This window comes from Labeo rohita, chromosome 1 (genome assembly GCF_022985175.1).
Source record: "Labeo rohita strain BAU-BD-2019 chromosome 1, IGBB_LRoh.1.0, whole genome shotgun sequence".
In the NCBI taxonomy this organism is placed as follows: domain Eukaryota; kingdom Metazoa; phylum Chordata; class Actinopteri; order Cypriniformes; family Cyprinidae; genus Labeo; species Labeo rohita.
Window position 1 is genome coordinate 32,919,798 of NC_066869.1, and position 25,721 is coordinate 32,945,518.

Sequence of the window (25,721 nt, forward strand, 5' to 3'; positions counted from 1 at the left end):
TGATCTAAGAAAATGTACAGTCTAAATGATTGCATTTTTTTTTCTGTTAAGCTCCATCTTTGAAATTTAATGGGTCATGAAGCCCAAAGACAGTTTCGGCGGCTCCCTTGATGTACTGACATACTGTTTAGTGAAATGTAAAAATGTGTATAAGAGTAACGCAAGTTATCCGTTTTTAATCAGACAAATGGGCGTTTGTTGTAATGTTAATTGATTTATTCCCTTCAGCCACAGTGCACATATTTACAGTAACTGATCCAGTTGTTCCTAACCATGTTTCTGGAGCCCCAGGTTGACAACCAAGTGGCCACCCAAGAAACAATACAGCATCTATAAACAATACTGTGTTTTGGAATGAACAAAATCTGTATGTGTATATTCAAACCTCTACAGTGACCCAGTTGTTTCACATTATAACCTTGAAACAATCAGATGATTAATCTAAAATAAATTTATAATTGGGTGTATAAGGCCAGTAAATTTTCATGTATTGATGATTAGTCCGACATGATGAAAACCATGTTTTTTGAAACCATGAAGATTTTATTTTACAAATGTCAGGAGACATAATACAATTTTCTAGACAAAACCAATGTATAAACAGTTTATCATCATTACTAATTTACAGGGATTTGTTGTTAATTGTCAAAAAAAGTCACGTGTCAAAAAAATGAACGTCAATTGCTCCATTTATTTAAACTTGGCAAACATAAACAGCCATTGTTTGCAAATATTTACAAAGTTGTATTGTTTGTCTCTCTGATAGAGCAACAATAGTAATCAGATGAGAAAAATAACATCTGACATTGTAATTACACTGTAGGATTTCTTGCTGTTCAGAATGAATAGTTGGCAGGCCTGGGTACACAGACATGCAAATGGTGTTTAGAGTAGACAGGGAAGAAACCTAGTATACAAGAAATGTATACAACTGCAATTTTTTTTTCTGTTTTGGTAATAGGTAAATGTCTCATCTGATCTGAAGTCTCCTGACTTGAATTGTGGATGTGCCGTTTATGTTTATGCCTTAAGCAGAAACTGTCATAGAAATCAGCTGGCTAAAATGTAACAAAATGAAACGTTCAGGAAAAAAAAAAAAAAAAAAATTAAAATCTTTTTCTCTTCAGAATCTCAGGTTTCCAATTAACCGGGTGGGATTCTTCAGTCTGAAAGATAAAAAAAAATAAATAAATAAAAATCAATGAAATGTTAAAAAAGGTTTTAATAAAACAAAAATATTACAGTTTACAGCAGAACATTTCTTTTCCATCTGATAAAATATTTCATTATAAATATATATTTAAAAATTCTTCTATTATTATTATTAATAGTAATTTTGAGTAGAGTAAGAATTTATAGTGAATAAAGAACTTACAGCTGTGTCGTCCTCCTTGTAGACCTTAATGGTTTTGTCAGCCTCTGCTGTTATGAGCCGACTCTCAGACTGATCGAACACGCATGCAAAGATCCCAGACTCGCTGTCCAGAGAACCGGGCTGCACTGCTGCATGAATCCTCTGGAAGTTGTAGCCAGTCCTCCAGTCCCACATGTGAATAGTGCCATTATCAGCTGATGTGGAAAAAGGATAGTCAAGGACAGATGCAACAATTAGGTATAAGAGAAGGGATCAAAACAGAGAGAAGAGGAACAAATGTATAAGACAAAATTCAACATGGTTTATATACAACAGATTTTTAGCAGGGCAAGCTTTACAACATAAAAAGAGTAAAGTAGTATTTTACCTCCTGAAACCAGAACTCCATCTGAATTGACAGCCAGTGTGTTGATAATGGCGTTGTGTCCTGAAAGATTCTGGATGAAGTTCCCATCAGGACATTTCCACTGCTTAATGTTGTCTGGAGAGCCAGAGGCAAAGGTGTACCTGTTAAAGAGAGAGTGTTATGTCATGAAAAATGAGATTTAAAAATGAGATTTAAAAAAAAAAAAAGTTTTGAAAAGACAATGCTTTGAGACAAATCTATGGAGCTGGAACTCAATTTGGGAGACAACTAAATAGGACTCTCAAACGATTAATCGCATCCAAAATAAAAGTTTCTGTTTACATACTATGTGTGCTTACTGTGTATATTTATTACGTATATTACTGTATATATTTATTATGTATACATAAATATACATAATAAATATAGACAGCAAACACACATAGTATGTAAACAGAAACTTTATTTTGGATGCGATTAATCACAATTAATTGTTTGACAGCCCTACAACTAAATATCTGTAAAATTGTTTTATCTGATTTAAGACCTGATTTCTGTGATATGGGAAACCAATTAAATTATTACAGACTGGTTGCCAGCCCACATATGTGCATCAAAGAGCACAACAGAAAATGAGTGCAATAGTTCTGACTTAATACATTTTGCTAAAATATTTCTTGTTAGATATTAAACTAAGAGTTACAATCTGACATGCACACAAAGTTATTTTATTTTATGAGAATAGTGACAATAAATGGACAATTCATTTGTTCATTGATGCAAATGTAATATAATTACTATGTTCAGATGAGTTCTTTGCATCAATTTACTTCTTGTTGTAAAATTATACTGTGAATCTCAGAGAAGCAGCACTTGACTTGGAAAAAAAAATGCTATCCAATGCTGTAGATTAGATTAACAGTTAGTTTAATGAAAAATTTAAGAGCAAGTTAACAAAATAGTTTATTAAAATTGTTTTAAAATTCTAAAAACCTGTGCTTTTTAATGAATAAATTTAAAATCAAACCATTAAAGGGTTAGTTCACCCAAAAATGAAAATTCTGTCATTAATTATTCACCCTCATGTTGTTCCAAACCCATAAGACCTTCATTCATCTTCTGAACACAAATTATGACATTTTTGATGAAATCCGAGGTCTCTGACTTTGCCATAGACAGCAAGGGTACTACCATGTTTAAGGCCCAGAAAAATACCAAGATGATCGACAAAGTAGTCCATGCGACATCAGTGGTTCAACAAGCGTGTCCACAACTGACACAGCAGAAGCAAAATTGTGGAATAAAGTCGTTATTTGTGTTTTCTTTGCGCACAAACAGTATTCTCGTAGCTTCGTAAAATTACAGATGAACCACTGATGTCGCATTGACTACTTTGTCGATCATCCTGGTACTTTTCTGAGCCTTGAACGTGGTAGTACCCTTGCTGTCTTTGAGATAGTCAGAAAGCTCTTGGATTTCATCAAAAATATCTTCATTTGTGTTCTGAAGATGAACAAAGGTCTTATGGGTTTGGAACAACATGAGGGTGAGTAACTAATGACGATTTTCATTTCTGGGTGAACAAAACCTTTAAACACGGAATTTAAAAAAAAAAAAAAATGGAATGCCAAATGGAAACAATGTGGCACAAATTGAAAAAAAAAAAAAAAAAAAAAAAAAAAAAAAAACCTGTGAATTCGATTTCATAGGGCCTTCATTTATAACTTAAAATTACTTTATTATGTTTACAGCTTTACTACTATGTTTATATTAGTTCATGATGTTTATTACAGAATTGTTTTTTGTTCACTTAAAATCATATTACATAAGCAACCTACTGTCTGGGATGGAGCACCAATGCTCTGACAGACTTCTTGTGGTTGGTCAGTGTGGCTCTTGTCTTGCCAGCGACCAGATCCCAGAGTCTTATGGTGGTGTCATGACTTCCTGAAGGAGGAATATAAAGCACACTAAACATCAACATAACAAAAAACAGGCACAAGGTATTTCTTTTAAAAATGCAATGGCTGCATAAATCCATTTAGAAGGCAAAAAATAAATAAATAAATAAATAAAAAAAAAAAAAAACACCAAGACAGATGCACACCTGTAACCACCTGTGGCTCGGCACTCTGACATTTCACTGTAGCCACTGTGTTGGTGTGTCCAGAAAGGGTATGGACATTTGCCTTGGTCCTGATGTCCCAAACCTACCACACACAGACAATATACATAAGTACTTTTGTACAGTAGGTTCATGATCAATCATCAGGAAAAAAGACAGTGTGAGGACTCATATGACATCTTACTCTCGCTGTGGCATCTCGACTACAGGTCACCAGTACGTCAATAGTAGGATGGAGGTCAAGGTCATAGACTGCACTCAGATGACCGTGATAGTGCCTAATAACCTGTGGAAAACACCAAAATCTGAGAAATGTATCTTTGTCTGTATCCTGTAAGTAAAGTTCAGACTAAATGCATGTTGTTTGTGTTTGTATTTAAAGTTAGTACCTTGTTATACTCTAGATCCCAGCATTTAACCTGCTTGTCCTCCCCGCAGGAGAAAAGGTACGGGCTACGTGTGCTGACGGCCACCCCTCTTACCGTGCTGATGTGACCCGTCAGAGACAACTTCAGCTTACCACTGGCAAGATCCCAGATCTAGCATTACAGAACAAAAGCGTAACACTATTCATGATACATAACATTTTATACAGTTAAAAATTATCTTAATTAGATCTGAACGTTGTGGGGGAAAATGTAATTGTGCTAATAAAAATTGCTTAAAAAAAAAAAAAAAAAAAAAAGACACTCTGTTTGCTGTACTTGTTTGTAGGGCAATTACAGCAGTACAGAGGGTTGGGATTTAGCAACAGATATTTACCAGTTATGTTTTGAATAATACTGCTACTAATAATTATTATAATTACTAAACATTTACATTATATTACATAATAAATAAAAGAAAAAGAAACATTACTATTGTAACTCACAGTAAGATGAAAAAGCATAATTAAACAAAATAATATAACTATAAAATATAATATTAAAAGAATTACATTAAAATAGATATAATACAATAATCATTTTATTTTATGGTACAACTATAAAATTATAACTATAGTTATGGATGTGTTAATGTCAGTGGATAAATAGAGCTACGGTGAACTACGGCTCTGTGTAGTAAATGCCACTCCATCTGACAGCACGTGATAGAGATTTACAACTAATCAAAGAACCGAGATTACTGACGAGATGCGCATGATAATCATATCTGATAGATACATAGATAGATAGATGATTATTACAGGAATTATAATATGGCTTAATGTGAATAATATTAAACCACAAGTTGAGAGATATGATAATCACACTAAGCCATATAAGTCATTTCCATTTTATTCAGAATAATCTGAAGTCGCATAGATCACCTTTATAGTTCTGTCTGCTGATCCAGTCACAAACCACTGATTTCCAGGCTCCACTGCTATAGATCTGACCCAGCCCAGGTGACCACTAATGACCTGAGAGACAGAACCACAGAAGGACATCATATGCAGTGAAACTCCATCATTGAATACTGCCTTTTTTGTCTGTATCATAATGGCTTTTAAAATGAAGGCATTACACATACTTTTCAAACATACAACAAATGAAAAACAAAGACAAATTTTCTATTCACAAGTACTCAGGATTAATATAAACAAATGTGCTAAACAACTCCTGGAGAAAGACTCAGAGCACTCACTCTGTACAGTTTCCATGGTGGATGCCACTGAGGTTTGGGCATGGTAGGAGCCTTTCTTGGCACCAGTGCAGAAGTCTTTGTGCCTCCTTCCATGAGAGACTGCAAAACAAAAAAGAAAAACTGATGCAATAAACTTCATCTCTGAAAACTGTGCAACCATCTACACATTGAAGTACAAAATCATCAGTTTGGTTTAAGGTAGCCTACTGAAATACACATGGCATAGGGACATTCATATCTCATTCATGAATTAATATTAAAATCTAGGAAACAAGCAACTAAATGTAAAATGATTCAAATAATAATTTAATATTACCACCAATAACTAAAATAAATAAATAAAACATTAGATAAGTAACTTATGTAAAAAAAAAAATAAAAAAAAGCTTTAAAATTGCATATGTTGCCTTGGCAAATAACAGAAAAAAAGGTTTAATTTATGGAAAAAAAACTGCAATAAAAACAAAGCTAAAAAAAAAAAAAAAAAAAAAAAAATAATATTACTCCATTTTAATTGAAAACTGTAAATATAAAAACCAGCTCACCAGTGCGTGTTGTGGGGGATGAGATCTCTCTGCACCTCCTGCATGTCTGTGGATATCTGCCACACTGGCAGCAGTTCGACTGGCTTCTTGCCTACAAAGCAAACAATAAAACATCTCAAAACCCTAATTGACATTTAAATTAGTTAAAGGTGAACAACACAAAATACAGGAGTAGAAAATGGATCCAAATATTTTGAGATTGAAAAAAAAAAAAAAAAAAAAAAAAAAAAGTAGTGCAATGACTAAAGCACCCTTTAAGGAATTCTCGTGTTTATTCAGCAAGATTGTGCTGAGTCTTTAATTATCCACATGAGACAAGGTTGTCAGTTTAGGGTTGCAGAGAGGAACTGAAACATCTTGTTTACATTTATATGACTTGGTGTGATTATCAAATGCAAACATTGTGATTTAATTTAATAACTACATGCACTGGGTGTTTCAGGGTGAAAAGCCATTCTTTTATATATGACATACTGCGAGCAGCTCATGAGCCAGCAATTTCAGCGTCTCAAATTAACTTTCACAGTAAATGCACACAAGCCCATCTTTGCATTTGAGTTGCTTACACATTTAGGCCAATTTGCTCAGACATACAAGGTGTAGCTTTTATTTTAAATTGAAGCATTGGTGTTTAGTTGATCACCTTGCTTGAGAGGGAGGAAGGGCCAGTGCCATGGAGTGAACACCTGCTTCACTGGGCATCTTCTGCATCTGTGTATCTGCAGTGAGGGCCACTCCTGAAAACATTAGGAAAAAAAATTGATTAGGCCTTTGAAAAAAAAATAAAAACATATATTTATACAGTTGTGTGCAGGTAATTTAAATTAGTCTTACCTGGAGCTGATGGATACGGATGAGTTCCAGTCACCAAATAATCAGGACTTGCATCTGCATAAATTAAGACCAACAGTTACAGCAAACTGAAAAGTTAATGTTGTCGTTTTCACTGACAAACATTATGAGATGTTTACTCTCTTAAAAAAACACTAACAAAAGAAAACACAATAGGCACTAAGATTTCAATTAATCAGTGCCAAAAAGAAAGAGACATACCAGGCAGTGGGTATCCCGGCTGGCCATATGGGTCAGAGCCGTGGAGAGGCCCTCTGTCTCTGCCCTCTTTCAGCACAGGCATATGTAACACAGGCTTGTATTCTGTTCTCATCTTCACTGTCATCTTCATCTTGTAGCTAAAGACACAAGTAGTTAGGTATAAAAAAAAGTATTAATCAGCCATTGATATACAGTGACTCACAAACCATAATTACAAGTTTTATAAAGAACAGACTAGTACAATTGTGTAAAACTTCAGTCTTTCAGTTACTAGCCGATAAAAAGTTACACAACTTGGACCTAAGCATCACCACTATGCCATATTCCCGTTCGTATAAAACTGAGAGCAACATAACTAAATATTTACCTCTGTTCATCCAGCGCTACTTGTTTAGCATGATCTGATACAAACATATCATGTGTCCTTTTCAAGGAGCGAAACACAAGCGTGTGGACCGAGTGCTTCTGGACTTCCTGTAGGTATAAAAACACAGAATATCAACATCAGACAATCGGATCAGTCAAGCAGAAAGAAAACATTACAAACTACAGATCCAGATGACCACACATGTTCAGAAATACAGCACGCCGCTTTCATGCACAAACGCGGAACTATGCAGCTAGACTACCAATATGAAACATTCACCAATGAAACAAAAGCCCAAATTTACCTCAGTCATGTTTGCTGCTTTCTTAAAAAACTAATACAGCGATCAAACTTAAATATAAAACCTTCACCATACGCCAAACAATCACAACCTGAACCGGACGTGAAAAACATAAGACTTCCGGGCGCGACAAAGCGTCATCCGGTAGAACATTACGTCAGAACAACGACACGAAAGTGTTTATAATATTTGTTTATAATTAAGACGAAATGTACACAGTAATATAGTAACAACAGGTTAACTTTGGTCATCCTTGATTATACTAATTCGAACGATTTTTTATATTTTATCTTTGTATTTTTAAGCAATTTTTATTAGCAAAGGGGTAATAAACAGCATCTTCCATATTTACTTTTACAGTTAAAAAATAAAAACTTAGTTGACAACATTGTATTTTAAATATTACGTAGCAAGTTTTGATCATTTTAATCCAGTTAAAAAAAAAGTGGCTTCAAATAGATAAACAAGGCAGTAACTACAATAAAATAGTAAATAAAAATGTATTTAAATTTAAAATGTAACATTTTTCAAAAGTTAAGCTTAAGCTTAAAGACACTTTTATGGACAAATGAGTGTAAATCGTACAGATCTCAAACTTGGTGCTCGGGTTTCAATTCCCCCCCACACATGCATCAGACACTGGGTGGCGCTATAACAAGTATGTTTTTTTACATAACTCTAGAACCATAAAGGCTATAATCAAAATTCATTTTTTTTCTTCTTCTGATTCTTTTGGTCTGGCCAAAATGACACAAGGGTAAACACTACACGGATTTATCATAATATATAGCCTAATAAGACCTGAAAAAAGCAGTGGAAATGAATAAATTCTTAAAAAAAATGTATCAAGTCAAGCTCTAAAATGTTTTATTGGATAGAAAATGTTTTAAAAACTCTGCAATCACAATCAGCTAGTAAAGCAATGTAAATTAATTGGTAATAAAAACTGTAAGCCCTGAAGAACACACAGTATACTTGAAAATAAATTATGAAATTATGGAATTTATTGTTTCAGATCTGAAAATCAGCAGCATTATCATTACAACACAAGTAGCAAAAATATTATGGGAGCCTTCATATACTGTCTTTGACTTGTTCCTTGGGGTCAAAAAAGTTGAGAACCATCTCACATTTAAGAAGACAAAATATGCTTATTTTATTTTGTTCATCCGAGTCATTCCTGCAGTGACATTACTACAAAGTGTCATTATACTGTAATAGGGACTAATGTATTAACATTTTTCAGAAGTCATGCTCCAGCTCAAAGACACTTTTATAAACAAATAACTGTAAATTGTAGAGATCTTAAACTTCGTGCTATGGTTCCCCCCACTACCCCTCTTACATCAGACATTTAGTGGCGCTATGATAAGTATGTTTTAGTTTATTATAGTTAACTATACAAGCTAGCATCAGAACTCATTTTTTTCTTCTGAATCCTTTGGTCAAGACAAATGGCAGAAAAAAAGTCACAGGGATAAACCAAGAATCTAGGCTATCATGGATATTAGTTCGTATGGAACTTGGCACACCCTCCGAAAACCTTTATGACCTATAAATATGTATATATATATATATATATATATATATATATTTTTTTTTAATTCAAGCAATGTAAAGATTAAAGAGTTTGCGGTTGTTGCCTATTTTGACTCAATGCAATGTCCAAACTTCCATACAGTTCTGATGCTTGTGTGAGGGTTTAATACTGATATTGTCCACTAAGAGGAGCCACAGAATGAGAAATGTTTTTCTCATAGGTCTAATAGTTTTTCTAGGTCTCCTAGTTTGGTTTCAATTTTCAGTGGGTTCACATAAATAAGATGTAAAGACATTCATTTCTACAACTATGACACAGACACAGCATCTCCTGAGTTTAATATAATTTTTTAAGTTTGTAAAAAATCTGAGATGTCCAAAAAGCTTGCATATCATAGTAAAAATAGTAGGCTACTTTACTTTTAATGATACTAGATACTTAATACTGCTGTCACATTTCAGTTTATTTGCCTAAAAATGTATTGGATGATGCAATAATGCATATAATGTAATATAATATCATATCATATCATATCATATCATATCATATCATATCATATCATATCATATCATATAATAATAAATCAAGGAATTAAAAAAATTTGATGGCAGGTCTTTTACACCTGCTTCAAGATACTTTGCGTCACGTGACTCACAGAGAGTCACCAGGCGCTCATGCCGTACTGCATAACACAGTTCATACAGACTTTGTTCTCATTTGCCACATTCACCTCTCATTCAGTAGGCGATACTGTATTCAGCCCACACATACACATAGTGGGGGGGCGATGGCTGTAAAGCTGTTAAGACACGGAGCAACATGCGCCTATGAAGATGAGCGCGTTGGAGAGTGAATTTCAGCCAGAAGCAACAGCGCAAAGGCTTGTTTCCTCGTCATAATGAATGGAACAAACTTTTTCTAATGTTTTCATGTGAACATGGAGTTGTACGTACGGACTTTCCTTCAGTTTCTCTTATTTACATTATTTTCTGAGGACGGTTGCGCACAGGTGTTCAACCTCAGTCTCTCCATAGAGGAAGGTTTACCTGCAAGAACCATAGTTGGGGATATAAGAGCTGGACTGCCGACGAAAACCCAAAGTTCTGGATTCTTTATATCCGAGAGCAGAGATTCAGATGTGTTCCGAGACTTTGAGATCGATGGAGACACCGGGATCATCTCCACCGCCGTGGTGTTGGATCGAGAGCGCACAAATAAGTACGAGTTCGCGGCCGCTACGTTAACAGGAGAGGTTATTAAAGTAATCATTGAGGTGAAGGATGTGAATGATCATTCTCCTGTATTCCCTATAAAAACAATCCAGCTGAATGTGTCTGAATTGAGCCCTCCAGGAACCCGTTTTGAGTTGGAAGGAGCTCAGGACCAGGATGAGGGTGATTATGGCATCCAGGGCTACAGAATTACAGACGGAGACATGAAGAAATTTTTTAAAGTGGAGATCCGCAATAGTGGAGGTGGTATGTTTAGTTTAGACCTAATTCTGCAAGCAAGATTAGACAGAGAAATTGCAGACTTCTACAATTTCACAGTTGAAGCACTGGATGGTGGTCTACCACCCAAAACAGGCCAGTTGCAAGTGCATATTACTGTACTAGATGAAAATGACAACCAACCTGTGTTCAATCAGACAGAGTATCATGCTGTTATACTGGAAAGTGCCCCATTAATGACACCTGTCTGCCAGGTATTTGCGACAGACCCAGATCTTGGCAGCAATGGCTGGGTCACCTATAAGATCAACCGTCGTCAAAGTGACCCAAATGAGTTTTTCGTTATTGATAGTTCATCAGGTATCATTAGTGTCAATAAAATGTTGGACTACGAAAACCAGTCGTTTTTTGAGCTTATTGTGACAGCATGGGATTCTGGGATTCAGCCTGAGTCCTCCAGCACATTTGTAAGTATTAAAGTCCTGGATGCCAATGACAACCACCCAAATATTAGCATTCTGTTTCTTAATGAGGCCGGAGCCCCTGAAGTATCCGAGGGGGCGAGACCTGGAGCCTATGTTGCCAGAATTGCAGTCTCAGATCCAGATTTAGGAGATGTCAAGAAGATTGATGTGCACCTCCAAGGTGGAGAAGGGATGTTCTCCCTCAAATCTACTGATGATTTTCTTTATGTTCTCTGTGTGGATGGTCCACTGGACAGAGAATTAAAGGACTTGTATGAACTCACTGTGACTGCCATAGATTTTGGTTCTCCTCCTCTGAGCAGTGAAGCAACATTTCAGGTTCAAGTCACAGATGTGAATGACAATCCACCTGTTTTTGACCAAGACATCTACGAGGAGAGCATTCCTGAGTATGTGCATGAGGGAACATCTCTCTTCCGAGTCAAGGCAACGGACAGAGATCTAGGAGGGAATTCTCAAATCATCTACTCTATTATGCAGTCAGAGCAGGAGCAGCTGTTGAATATAGATGCAACATCAGGTCTCATTACTACTGCTGCAGGCCTAGACCATGAAAGAGAGACAGAGCTGAGGTTCTTGGTGGTGGCTACCGATGGCGGTTCTCCCTCTTTGTCCTCTACAGCCACCGTGACCATCCATGTGGTAGATGTCAATGACAATAAACCTGTATTCAAACAACAATTCTATAACGTAACCATCAAAGAGCACACAGCTGTTGGGGCATGCATCTTACAGGTAAAAATTATTATAATACTCCTTTTCATGAAATTGTTTCTTGACCAGTTTAATAGTGAAAATAATAGCTTTTTGTCAATTTTTTTTTTCTTGTAAGAAAATCAAAAATTAAGCCCTCATGTTGTTCCAAACCTGCATAATTTTCTTTCTTCCGCAAACACAAAAGAAGATATTTTTAATAATGTTGGTAACCAAACAGTTTTGGTAACCATTGACGTGTATTGTAAGCTGAAAATGCTTATGTGTAGAAACAATTTTCACTCAGAAAATGATAGTAAATGTTGCAGTTAATTACAAAGACATGGGCAAGTAACACATTAAATTAAACATGAAGTTTTGCAAGAAAGACTGAAATAGTATTTTCTTGTAACATCTACTCAAAAATTCTTATTTTTCAAAGAAAATACAACATACAGGTTTGAAACAACATGAAATTGTGCAAATGATGACAGAATTTTTGGGTTAACTATCCTAGTTGTAAACAAAGAAAAAAAAAAGATGAATGCGAAATGGCCAGTGCAACATGGCAGGTGTGAGGCATGTTTTGCTTTTGGTAAGCGCTTTAACTAACTATCCATCTATTGTGGATGAAGCCTGTGCACAACAAATAAATCATTGTAGGGATCACAAGGTCAGAAGAAACTCAATTACTATTACAACAGCACACACACTCACTCTCAAAACACAGACAGTACTAAGTCTTTTTGTTGAGACAAAGACAGCTGTGTTGCAAAATAGCAACAACACACCACTCACTGCTTTGCCTCCTTGTGTGTGAAACTGTCGCCTGGCACAAGTGCACTCGGCATGACAAATCAAATCGTATTGCTAATTTCAAGATTTATTTGGAAACCAGTAACACTTTAGATTAGGGAACACTATGCACTATTAGTAGTTTCTTATTAGCATGCATATTGCTAGCATATAGGCTGTTTATTACTTATAAAGCGCATAATAATGCCTTATTGACAATATTAGAACCTATATCCCTACGCAACCTAAGCGTAACTACTTCAGACAAGAGTTTATTAAGGGAAAACTCCTAGTTAATAGTGAATATGTGTTCCCTAAACTCAAATGTTAGGGAAAAACACCAACACTATCGTTCAAGTAAGTTTTGGGTCAATTAATTTAGTAATTTCATTCAGAAATTATGCATTAAATTGATTAAAAGTGACATTAAAAAGACTTAAAATGTTTCAAAAGGCTGTTTTTTTAATAAATGCTGTGTTTTTTTTTAACTAATTTTTATTAATAAAAGAATCCCAAACACAGTTTGGTTATAGTGGACAGCAGTGGTTATAGAGTCGAAGTTGTTCGGAATAAGGGGTCTGTCGTATGATACAAATATTGTGTGTGTGTGTGACAAAACGTGCAATATACAATCATTTGCCCTTGAAAAATGTGATATGACACTGTGGCCGAGGTCTTTCAAATTTTTCACAGACATTTAGGGCCGAGAGTCACAGTCCCAGCGGGTTTCATTCTGATCAACCTCCATTAAGCTTGTCTAATAGGTGGTCAAAATTTATTGGCCTATGGCGGCCATGTTTTTTGAGATATGCAAATGTCTGTTTAGAGTTTGGAATTCTGATGCCTATAAAAAATGTTATGTATTCGTGGTTAACATTCTGCAATTGTGTTTTGTTTTTTCTTGACGTATATTGTATTCACAGTACTTTGCTAACATTTTAGGAACTTGGGAAAATTGCTGTAGAGTAAGAATATTCAAAAACAATACCTTGGATGGTTTTTGTTATATCAATGAACTCTATTAACTAAATCAAATGAATATTTGGTGTAACCACCCTTTTACTTACAAACAGTGCTACTAGGTACACTTTGCTGTTTTTTAAGGAAGTTTTCATCTTGGAGAAGTGGCAGAAGTTCTTCTGTGTATTTAGGCTTTAGTCTCAATTGTTTCTGCCTCTTCATAAAATCACAGACTCTGTGATGTCAAGATCAGGGTTCTATGGGTGCTGTTCCATCTGTTGTAGGTTTCCACTTCCATAAAAAAATCTTGCCACATTTTCAGGGGATGTATTTTTAGATATCTCTTTTTTGATCATAGCCGCAATCAGCTCTGCGTGCGAAGAGTGTTTCTGGAATTTATGATCTCAGACAGTTTTTAGACTTTGAACAGAGATCCCAGTCTTCCACCCACTACTGTGCTCATAAATGTTAGTATAATACCTTTTTTTATGACAGAAAGGCTCAGATCATGAGGTATTGCTGAAGATACGATGATAGAATAGAATAGATAGAATCAGTACCGCCACTTAACATGTAAAACACTAACAAACAAATAAATCTTACTCCAGTGACTCAGCAACAGAAAATCTGAGGGTGAAATCTCACTACTGATTACAAACACTAAGCAACATTTTCTAGTCTGTGTAATTCATCTAATTAAAAAAGAATTGTATTCGATTTGTTATTGCTTAAACTGCACACTATATTTGGTTCCCCAGAGAAAGGACATTAACTTTTACATTTATTCATTTAGCAGACGCTTTTATGCAAAGCAGCTTACAATTAAGAAATACAACAAGCAGTTCCTCGTAATGAGGCAAATAAACACAGGAAGTTTAGATAAGTTCATTGTTTAGATTAGTACAAGATAGACAGGGAGTGATTAAGGAAAGAGAATGCAAAGTGTATATATATATATATATATTAGAATGCAGTAAAAAATTTTAGCTGTTGATTGAATGGAAATGTCAGGGTTTTTTTTAGTAAAAATGCAAAAACGTTACTTTGTTAGATGTTTTTGATATTTACTGTATAGTAAACTTTAAAGTTTAAAGACTCCATAAATTGGCTTGAGAAGGACACTTTTCTTTCCTGTTTGATGTATTTCTTAATCATACAAGAAACTAAGACTCATTCCCGTTTAATAGAAAAAAGGAATTTGATTTTAAAATAGAAAACACATTTTTATAAAAAAAAAAGTATACAGGTCCACCCTAACCCCATACCAAAACATGACCGTCAGTTATATAAATATGTTAATTTGTCTAAAGACAATTGTTTTTTTTGTTTAAAAAAAAACTTTGCACAGTACTGTGTATTGTCAGATCATTTTGTGTCTTCGGGGAAAATTTTAGATATCTTTCTTTTTGTTCATAGAAATCAGAAAACTCAACTATTTAACATTTTAGCAACTTGACACCAAATTCATACAATTTGATTAATAGAAAATATACTATTATTATATAAAAGTATGCATGAAGGTCCACCCCAACCTCATCCCCACCTCTAAACTATCAGCAGAGCATATGCATATCATATATTAATGTTCAAATGAAATTCACCAAAATTTAAAATCATTGTAAACTGACATGAGAGTGTATTTCTCCTGCTGTTTTAAAAGATGTCTCTTCAAATAGTCCGAAGTTGAATTCACTTCACTGACAGATGTAGACAAACACAGTCAACCGATTATAGTACGTCGCTTCTCAGACATTCCAAGTCCCGATAAATGCTGACGCAACATGTTCAATCAGCCAAGACAAGCGCTGACCAATGGTAACAGACGCCAATGCACTGATCCGACAAAACCTGACGAAAAACAGGTTTGTTGTGCCGTTTGTCAGAATCTGTTGGTGCAGTGTGAATTGTCTTAGTGTCATGAGGAAAGCAAAAGGTTATTTATTTATACTTCGTCTTTCATCACCTTTTACTGAGAAAGTTCTCACAAGTATCTGTATTATGTTTTCCAAGCCAAAGGTTTTAATGGTCTGAAAGAGTAAATCTGGAAAAGTTAATCTGAGACACCCTTTGCTCTGCCAACACCATAACCAAAGGTTAATAAGATAATGTTTGCCTGGATGGTCATTTTGATGCTCCTATACTCAGATGGTTGATTACAGGCTCCTAGTTTTGAAAAGATGGTGCAGTTCACTTATTAATAAAAAAAATATTGCTGTTAAATGTGCAGTATGAGAAATCTTTGGCCTCAAAAACATATTGGACCACAACATTACATGGGATTCTGAGTTATTCTAGCACTGGAGGACAAGGAAACTGTATCATCTGCAGGTCTAGATAAGATTTACTTAATTTACAAATTTCCATTTTGTCCAGGTCACTGCTATAGATGCTGATGATGCTGAGTTTGGATCAGTCGGATACTCCCTGTATGATGGCTTCAGCAGCAAGGATGACCACCCTTTCTTTCACATCAACTCTATTACTGGGGAAATCTGTGTGTCTCAAGATATTGATCATGAATCTGGCCTTGTGACCTTCGACCTGTTGATTAAAGCTGAAGATTATGTGAGTTTTGTTAATCCTGGAATTGTGGAAATTCAGATGAGGTGGAAAAAGAAGCTAGTAATTATGTTTTCTCTCTAAATAGGATGGGCTCAGTTCGCAGACATTTGTTCACATCGATGTGGAGGATGTGAATGATAATGCTCCTGTTTTTAGTCCCGAGAAATACGTCACAAGTGTGAGCATCCATGCCCAACCTGGTACTGAGCTACTCAGCGTTTTTGCTTCTGACCGGGATTCTGGAAACAATGGGAAAATCACCTATGAGCTTCTGCCTGGAGATTCTGCCTCTTTATTCACCGTGGACCGGTCAACAGGTAACATGCCCTAATGTGTTTATCTGTGACTCACATAGTGTTTTGCTAAAACACTATGTTCACTTCAGAGAATCTTTTATTTACAATAAAATATAAAGCCTTAAACAGAAAGACTTAGAAAGAAATAAGCTGTTGTGCTGTCACTGTTGGCTAAGTGGAAATCAAGCTTAACTTTGAACAAGCCAGTTGTGCATGATACTGTAGTCCATAGGACAGCCATTGTTAACTCATATATTATTTTTAGACAACATAGTGCATGCCTTTTCTGACAGTCAGGCTGAGAGTCTTCTGTAACCGATAAAGTAATTGCTTTTGTCACATCTCAGTAGGAGGCCTGTGGATTTACACAGTGCCTTCTTAAATCCTGACTGGACATGAGTGCAGATTGAAAGCTGTGTGAAGTGTATACAGAAATCTGTGATGAGGCTTTATATGATGTACTCAGTTATCTTATTATAAAATGTTGCAATTGTTGCTAAGTAAACCATAGACAGTGAAAAATTCCAGTTATTGAGTATATACAACTAACTACATTTTGGCAAAGTGTTTCATTTTTAATCTGGCACCAATATAGTACTAATGTGCCATGACATTTTAAGCAATTCTATAATTAAGTATACGTATAGTAGAGTGAAAATGATATAAATATATAAGCTTTATTTACAGTTCCCTGATTTATTTTAAGTAACAGTCTATATATATATATATATATATATATATATATATGTGTGTGTGTGTGTGTGTGTGTGTGAGTGTGTGTGTGTGTGTCAAATATCAAAATTGCTTTAGTAGAAACAACTAACTGTTATTATTAAAGTTATTTGTATGGCATCAGTTACTGCCAGGGTCCTTTAATGTTCACACACATAGAGCTCCTGCTGAACTGTGTTGTTTGGTGTGACGCATTACAGTAATCAGATTAGTCTCTAATGAAGTTGGAGGACTGTGATTTGTTTTTCCGTTATCTCATTACAATCACTGTTCTACTGTTAATTGTTGTGTATATATATATATATATATATATATATATATATATATATATATGTCTCTCTCTTTCTCTTTAATGCAGCAGTGGCAAAGATAAACAAGCATATTCTCTATGTCCTAAGTGTGTTTACACTCAAGTAGTGCTCAGAAGCCTGAGTAAATCCCTCCCTTTATATTGAAATGTGAATGTGTAAAACATGAGGAACTAATGTAAAACCAATTCACTGCATTTAAACAAACTTGCTAGTGCTGCTTGTGTCTTACATTGTAGGATATTTTTTAACTTAGGAAGAGTTCAGAAATCATATTTGGTGGAATAACCCTGATTTTCATAGCTGTCATGCATCTTGGCATGCTCTACATCAGTCTTTCACATTGCTGTCGGTTGACTTTGTCATTCTTGGGGTAAAATTTCAAGCAGGTCGGCTTTGTTTGATGGCTTGTGACCATCCATCTTCTTCTTTATCATATTCCAGAGTTTTTCAATGGGGTTCAGGTCTGGAGATTGGGCTGGCCATGACAATGTCTTGATCTGGTGTGCCTCCATACACATCATGATTGACCTGCCTGTGTGGCATGGAGCATTGTCCTGCTAGAAAAAAAAAACAATCCTTAGAGTTGGGGAACATTGTCAGAGCAGAAGGAAGCAAGTTTTCTTTAAGGACAACCTTGTATGTGGCTTGATTCATGGGTCCTTCACAAAGACGAATGTTCCTGATTCCAGCACCACCATATCATCATCAATCCTCCACCAAATTTGTGCAAGACACTGTGGCTTGTAGGCCTCTCTAGGTCTCCGTCTAACCTAAGGTGTTTGGCAAAACTGAAAATTGGACTCATCAGAGTAGTTGACCTCCAGTCCTCTACGGTCCAATCCTTATGGCCTTCTGCAAACTTCAGCCTGGCACTTCTTTGCTTCTTATTGATGAAAGACGTTTTTCTAGCTTTGCATGACTTCAGCTCTGACCCTCAGAGCTTGTTTCGAACCGTCCTCGCCATGCACTTCACCCTAGCTGCCATTTGCCATTCTTTTGTAGGTCACTTGATGTAATCCTGTGGTTGTTGAATGACATTCGAATGAGTTGGCGGTCATCCTGGTCTGCCAGTCTGTAGTTTTGTTGTCCCTGAAATTTTAAGGATGGAAAAGAAGGAAACCCTTCTTTTCCTCACTCAGATCTTTTCTTTTCAACTCTTTTGGCATGGGTAGTCGTTATTTATTTGACTTATTTTGATTGAAAGCTCAGATGCATAGTTCGCAACACTGTCAAATAAAAGTTGTTGCCAATAATTAAAAAAAAAATGCCAGATATCACCTATAATATCAATGAAACACTAATTAATTTTTTTTTTCTTGTTTAATGGCAATTACGTGCTAGGGAATACTAAAACGAACAGTTAAATAAAATGCACGCATATTAATCTCTGTTTGCATGCCAGTGATTACCCTTTTGTGTACCAGTGGGGGCACACATGACTAAGGTGACCCACAACTGGTTTAAATCAACAGATGCTAAGGATTTTAAGTTAGATCAAGGTGACAGAATCTAGCAGGCCCCCCACCATCTGTCAAAAGTGGAACTAGCCGTGAACATATTACCATCAGTTGATGGAATGTTTTTTTTTCTCATGTTAACAAGTGTTTAGGTTTGTTCTTAAAAGATTTGCAAAGAGATAGAGATAGTGTATAAGAAAAAAATGTTTAATGAGTTATCTAGCATAAAAGAATTAGATTTTATTTCACAGTAAAATCAAGATAGTATTTCATATCACTAAGGCTATTAATTATATTTCCCTTAAATTTAAGTCTGTAATCTACTTATAGAGCTACCTAAATTTAAACCTTCTTTTTTGATCAACTGATCTAACATCTTCACTGCAATAATAGTTAACACCTTGTGCATGTGTTCTCTAAGATGTTAATGTAGGTTTTGTGTGTTCCTCAGGATCTGTCTACCTGAACGCTTCACTTTCTCAGCTGCGCAGTAGCAGCGTGAAGCTTTCCGTCTCTGCTCAGGATGGAGGAGGCATGTCTGCTGTTTATCCTGCTAACATCACTGTGAACATCTTGCAGAGTGATCAGCCTCCTGCCCTCTTCCAAAAAGCACACTACACCTTCTCCATCTCTGAGGATGCACCTGTGGGCTCCTCTGTTGGTTTGGTTCAGGCTGTTACCCCTGCCAGTGAGTTTTCCATGCTTCTTCTGCAGTTTTATTTTTAATATGAAGTGTTGCCACAAATTGTATGTTTTGTACAGGTAGATAAAATAGACAAAATATTGAACTTTTTCATTTATTTCAAGAAATGGGTGTAGATCATTAAAAATTATTTATGTATTACGATTTAAAAATATGTTAGTTATTTTTTCTAGTATTAATAATAAATTGTAAATATGAAATTCAACTGGAAGCCCTGCAACACCAAATCAATTACAGTCCAAGGTGTCAAAACACATTCACCCTTGTTTTACATCTTCCACTTGTAACCTGCTATTTCCAGTCTTTGTTACCCCAGTGACTAATCCCATTTGCGGGTCAGGGATGAGCCGATCGGAAGGGTTAAATATCAGTCTAGTTGGCATAGTCGTTAGGGTAGATAATGAGATTCGCTATGGTCTGTTTCTTTTGGCTCTCTTAGTTTACAATCAATTGTTTTAGTGTATCTCACAGCCAGTAGTTAGCTAAGGTGTTAGGGTTGATCACAATCATTTTAGATTTTGATTTTATAATGCTATTATTTGATTTTATCAAGGTACATACAATATATATGCTTTTGAGGAAATGCGTAAAAGGTTACTGTATATATAAGGCTGAAAACTGTTATATAATGTTTTGCTTTTGCAGTACTTATTTGAATCATAAAATGAAGCATAATATATATTGAATTACTTGTTTAAAACACTTAATTCTTGATATATTTATGTGATTTGTATTAGTTGTTGGCTGACACACACACACAAATGTTTAGTGTTCCACTTCCACAGTAGACAGTCAGTCGAGGTTAACTTTAGATTAGCTGATTAGCCCTCTCTTCAAGTTGAATGAAGGACCAGAATTTCTGAGTTGGAGAGGGGGGGCAGTTCCCTAATCTCTGGGGGCTTTGGTTTTCTCCAGCCGTTTCAAATCTCAACTGTCAAGCAATAGGATAATGGCAATACTGCTTTTAATATACCTTTTAGGGGTGTGTGTGTCATTAAGCTCTAAATTTATAAGCACATTGTGTGACACTGAAGATTTAAGTTAAAAAAATTCAGCCATTTTTTTAACATATCCTATTAATAACATTATTTCATACGTGACCTGCAAATTAAAATCCTTAAAAATTGTGAAGCAATAGTTCACCCATAGAATGAAAATATATACTGACACCAATTTTTCAAACCTGCATGCCGTTATTTTTTTAGTAGAAATTAAAAAAAAAATTATAGTGAATCTATTGTCACGGGTATGTAGGATGAAGCACACAGCGAAGGGGTAATCCAAAATGGAGTCTTTAACAGTGTTGGGAAAAGTTACTTTTAAAAGTAATGCATTACAATATTGAGTTACTCCCTTAAAAAGTAACTAATTACGTTACTTAGTTACTTTTTATGGAAAGTAATGCGTTACTTTACTTTTGCGTTACTTTTTAAATCTGGGCAGGGCTTGATTCTTTGTTTTCAATATAAAAAGTTCTAATTTTGGAAAATGTAAAAGCCTTTTCACACCAAGGCTGGGGCAAAAACTTGGAAAATCAAAGTCCGGAATCCTGACATCTATTTTTATTTATTTATTTACATATCTAAATAATGATATTTTGCCTGTCTTTTTCGTTGTAATTTCAGATTCAGTGGAGGTAGTCTCATACATCATATCCTCAGGTGATCCTCAGAGGCTTTTCTCAATTGATTCTCAGTCGGGCATCATCACCACTGGCCAGCCGCTGGACCACGAGTCCCTCTCTTATGTTATTTTGAACATACAGTTCCACATGGGAACACTTCCTATCTACAGCAGTGCTCAGGTTAATATCTCCATCACTGATGTCAATGACAACCCTCCTGTGTTCCAAAAGACCTCAGAGCACATCACCATATCCCATAACACCCCACAAGGCACACCGCTTTTCATTGCACATGCCCATGATGCTGACAGCGGCCTTAATGGCAGAATTCACTACATGTTACATCCTGAGAGCCACTTGTTTTCCATTCACCCATATCTTGGCACTCTCATGCTCAATGGTGACCTCTCTGGAGATTCCAGCCAGAGGTACGAGTTCAATATTATAGCAGAGGATGAGGGTCATCCTTCATTGAGCTCTACGTTACGTCTTATGATAGAGATGGATTCCTTAGATGCTGTGGAGGACACACTAGCCTTTGAAACTTTGGTTTATCAAGTGGAAATTGGAGAAAGTGCTCCAAAAGATACCAGAATGATTCAGGTACGTGCTCATGGAACCAAATCCCAGCATGGAGGAGCCGGTGGCAAAGCGCCCCCTATCATTACTTACTCTCTTAAGGCCCTCTCTGGAGTCCCACCATTCAGAATCCACCCAGAGACTGGATGGATGTTTGTATCTCAGAGTCTTGACTACGAAACTGAACCCATGTACAGATTTTGTGTGTGCGCAAAGGCACAAAATGGCAAAATGGAGGCCACAGCAACAGTGGTTGTCATGGTTCAGGATGAGAATGACAATGCACCTGTGTTCAGTAGGGATGTGTACTTCTTTAGCTTGCAGGAGGGACCGTCTCCTCATGGGATGATTGGAACGGTAGAAGCTACAGACAGAGATTCACATAACAATGGAGTATTGTCCTACATCCTGCTGTCTGATGGAAAATACTTTCGCGTCAACCCCAGAACAGGTCAGAATTACTGTCAAATTAGTGAAATATTTTTCATTCAGATTATGTAATCTAAATTCCAATTATTTCTGAAAAAATGTTTCAAAATAAATCCTACACCAGTTCTGTGTCTTCTTTCTCTTTTTCTGGCTATAGGAGAGATTATAAACATTGTTGCTTTGGATCGTGAGGAGCAGACACAGCATGTTTTGAGGGTGATGGTCACAGATCAGGGTCGACCACGTCTCAACACCACCACAACTGTTCACATCCTTGTCACAGACGTCAACGATAACCCCCCAAAGTTCACACACCTACCTGCAACTAAAGAGCTAAACGTACAGGTAATAATAATACTTTTTATAAAAAATATGATGATATATTTTATTTAAATTAACAATCTGGTTAATTATACAGTTCATGTAATATATTTCAGTTATGTTTTTTCTGCAATTCTGAACGTACATGCATGTCTTTATATAAAAGTCTGAAGTCAGTAATTTTTTGTAAAGAAATTAATACTTTTATTCAGTAAGGGTGCATTAAATTGAACTAAAGTGACAGTAAAAACAGCTACATTGACACAAAAAAAAACAATTTCAAATTCTCTTCTTGTGAAATACAGTGCATAGCATAAATGAGTACACTCCCTCTGAATAAATATAAAAAATGTATTTTCTTAATGATCACTAATATAATTCATAGAAAGATGGCAAAATTGAAATGTATCAAACATGTACTTAATAAAAACAAAACATATGCCAATATTTTCTGTAAAATAAGTAAATTAGCCAGTTTTGTTTAAATGAAGGATTGCAGAAATTAGGTACACCCTAGATTCAATTTAGCAAATGTATAATATTCTATTACTTAACATGTCCTCCATAACTCCAAATACACTGCTCTGTCCCTTCTTGGCACTGAGTGTACAAGTTCATGACAAAATGCCAAATCTGTCCTGTTTAACTCCTGGAGGACAACCTTTTCATATTCCCTGGTCTTTAATAGGGATTGTTGCTCAGCTTGTCTCTACAGAATCCCCCACAGCTACTCATGAGTGTTAAGACTGAGTGAAATACATGTCCACTGAAGAATTTTCACCTTGGGTGAATGAATATCTTTATGTCATGTTGATAAAATGCCCAACAATGCAGGGGGAATGAGGATAGGGTAGCATCTTCTGTTTCAAGTTTTTGTATTACATCACACAGTGGTGTGTGAATTCATGACAGCAGTGATGAAGTACAACTCCCTCACACCTTCGGCACTCATAAATCATTATAAAATAGCTTTACTACCAATGAACATCACTGTGGGAACCAGGCACTTCTCACTGTACTCCTCCTCTAGCAACACCAGAACATTTTGGATGATTGACTTGGTCTCTTGAGACCAGAGTATGGATTCCCAGAATCCTATATTTTGTAAATATGGGCCTTGGAAGAGGTTAAATGAGTTTATTGTGCTTTGGCTACAGTAGGTTATTCTGGTGGTGACAACAACCATGCATGTCACTTCTGCAGGCTGTGTTGTACTCTGTAAGATAAAGAGTCACTCTTTTCATAGTTTTGATCGGCTCTGCTATATTTTCACACTTAAAACAACAATTTCCTCCTGTATTCTTGTATTCCTCTTGTACCATTGTCCACTTTTATGCTAAGAAACAAATCTCCCAAGTGGTTCCATTGTTGCCAGCATTAAGTCTGAGTATGATTCAGTAGGTTATACAACACTTTTAAATGTCAGGAAATTACTTGTCTTTAAAAGTTTAATTTACTTACCTGTTAATCACAACTTGCCTTAAACCTACACTTTTTTTAGTAACTTTCAGAAGGATTTTTTTTTCTACATTTTGAATAACTGTCTTTTTTATCTATTTCTTTTTGTGCAGGTGTGGGCAGGCATTCAGGTGAATTCTGTTGTAATCAACATGTTTGCTAAAGACCTGGATGCTGGAGAGAATGGAACTGTCAAGTTCACAATAAAAGGTAAACTGATAAGCAGAGGACAATTTATTTTTAATTCATGGGACATTTGTGTTTATATCCCCCTGTTTGAAGGTAATATATTGTGATTTAGTCTGAGCTGTCTTATGTTTCTTCATACTTTTAGATAATCGACTGGGCCACTTTAGTATTGATAGCCATAACGGTGATGTCAGGGTGACATCACGATTCTCTTCAAACCTACAGAAGTGCTACACCCTGAGAGTTGTTGCCACAGACAGTGGTGTTTTTCCACTGGAGGAGACTGCAGTTGTTCACATACAGGTTAGTGGAGCTGCTACAGGCACATAACAAGTAGGGATGAAAACGTCTCAGGTTACGTATGTAACCCTGGTTCCCTGAGAAGGGAACGAGGCACTGCGTCCTCTAGGAGTCACTATGGGGAACGGTTATACCCACTACCGTGCTGAGGGGAGTGCATGCCATCATAGAGGCGAGCACTAAGTACCAACTCCCTCAAACTTAAGGGAGTTGCCCCTAAAACGTGATGTCTGTCAGTGACATTATTTTCGGCGAAAAAAAAAGCGAGGGGAGGATCGTCATGCCCTGCCAAAGATGTCTTGGAAATGTGATTTGATCACAGAAGATCAGACATTTCAGCAGAGACGAATCCAGTTCAACTTAGTATGGCTGCATAGACAGCAGCAGCATCCTCAGCCTTTGGGCTGTGTTGTGGGTATTCTCTTGAGGGGGCATAGGCCACTAGCAACCCAAGCAGACCTGTGCTTACTGTCTCAATAAAAAGCATGGGCCCAGTTCTAGCCAGGCCCGCAGAGCCTCAAGAACAAGAGCCTAGATTCGTAGTCGATGCTCCTCAGAGCACCAGAGTGGGCTATGACTTACAACCCTAGCAGGGGAGATAGGCAAGGGCTCAAGGAGACCGCTTCTTAAAAGATCCTAGGAAGGGGAACAGTCATAGAGCTAGCACATAGATATCCTCAGATATCCTCAGGGCTACCAGAGGCGTAACTGAATGAAACCACCCAGACTACAGAGAGTAGGGGCGACAGCATTGTCTAGGTGAGGGCTCAGGGAGACTGCTACCTAAAAACACTAGGAAGGGGAGCAATCACTGAGCTAGCACATGGCTATGCTCAGATAGCTGGCTCCAGGAAAGGGGACCATGCAACTGCAGTGGGCTGTTTAACTATAAACCTGATAAGGGAAGACAGCACCATCTCAGCAGGCTCCAGGAAGCTGCTATTAAGAATACCAAACAAGGGTCTTAGCTAGCACATAGCTATCCTGAGACTGTTATGCTTCCAGGAAGGGGCAAGTTAACACACAGCTAGCCTCAGATAGCTGCACTTAGTAAGTCTGTCCCGCCATAACCATGGCTGAACTATAACCACCCTCGGG

General features: G+C 36.4%; 2 protein-coding genes across 2 annotated transcripts in view; one reads left to right on the plus strand and one right to left on the minus strand.

The window, feature by feature from the left end:
* Positions 1–671: 671 nt before the first annotated feature.
* Positions 672–7,878, minus strand: plrg1 (pleiotropic regulator 1). Its single transcript, XM_051132676.1, has 15 exons — positions 7,742–7,878; positions 7,438–7,544; positions 7,071–7,207; positions 6,852–6,905; positions 6,661–6,754; positions 6,018–6,108; positions 5,473–5,571; positions 5,156–5,248; positions 4,236–4,385; positions 4,031–4,132; positions 3,829–3,931; positions 3,560–3,668; positions 1,743–1,882; positions 1,376–1,569; positions 672–1,166 (listed from the first exon to the last, which is right to left on the minus strand). The coding sequence occupies exons 1-15, from the start codon at positions 7,748–7,750 to the stop codon at positions 1,107–1,109; spliced, it is 1,542 nt and encodes a 513-aa protein (XP_050988633.1). The 5' UTR covers positions 7,751–7,878; the 3' UTR covers positions 672–1,106.
* Positions 7,879–9,971: 2,093 nt separating this feature from the next.
* Positions 9,972–25,721, plus strand: part of dchs2 (dachsous cadherin-related 2) — a 33,543-nt gene continuing 17,793 nt past the window's right edge. Inside the window, exons 1-8 of the mRNA XM_051132553.1 lie at positions 9,972–11,949; positions 16,036–16,227; positions 16,310–16,541; positions 19,472–19,708; positions 21,349–22,377; positions 22,513–22,700; positions 24,248–24,344; positions 24,469–24,626. Coding sequence (XP_050988510.1) covers positions 10,216–11,949; positions 16,036–16,227; positions 16,310–16,541; positions 19,472–19,708; positions 21,349–22,377; positions 22,513–22,700; positions 24,248–24,344; positions 24,469–24,626 — 3,867 coding nt within the window. The 5' untranslated portion in view covers positions 9,972–10,215. The remainder of the gene's footprint in view (positions 11,950–16,035; positions 16,228–16,309; positions 16,542–19,471; positions 19,709–21,348; positions 22,378–22,512; positions 22,701–24,247; positions 24,345–24,468; positions 24,627–25,721) is intronic.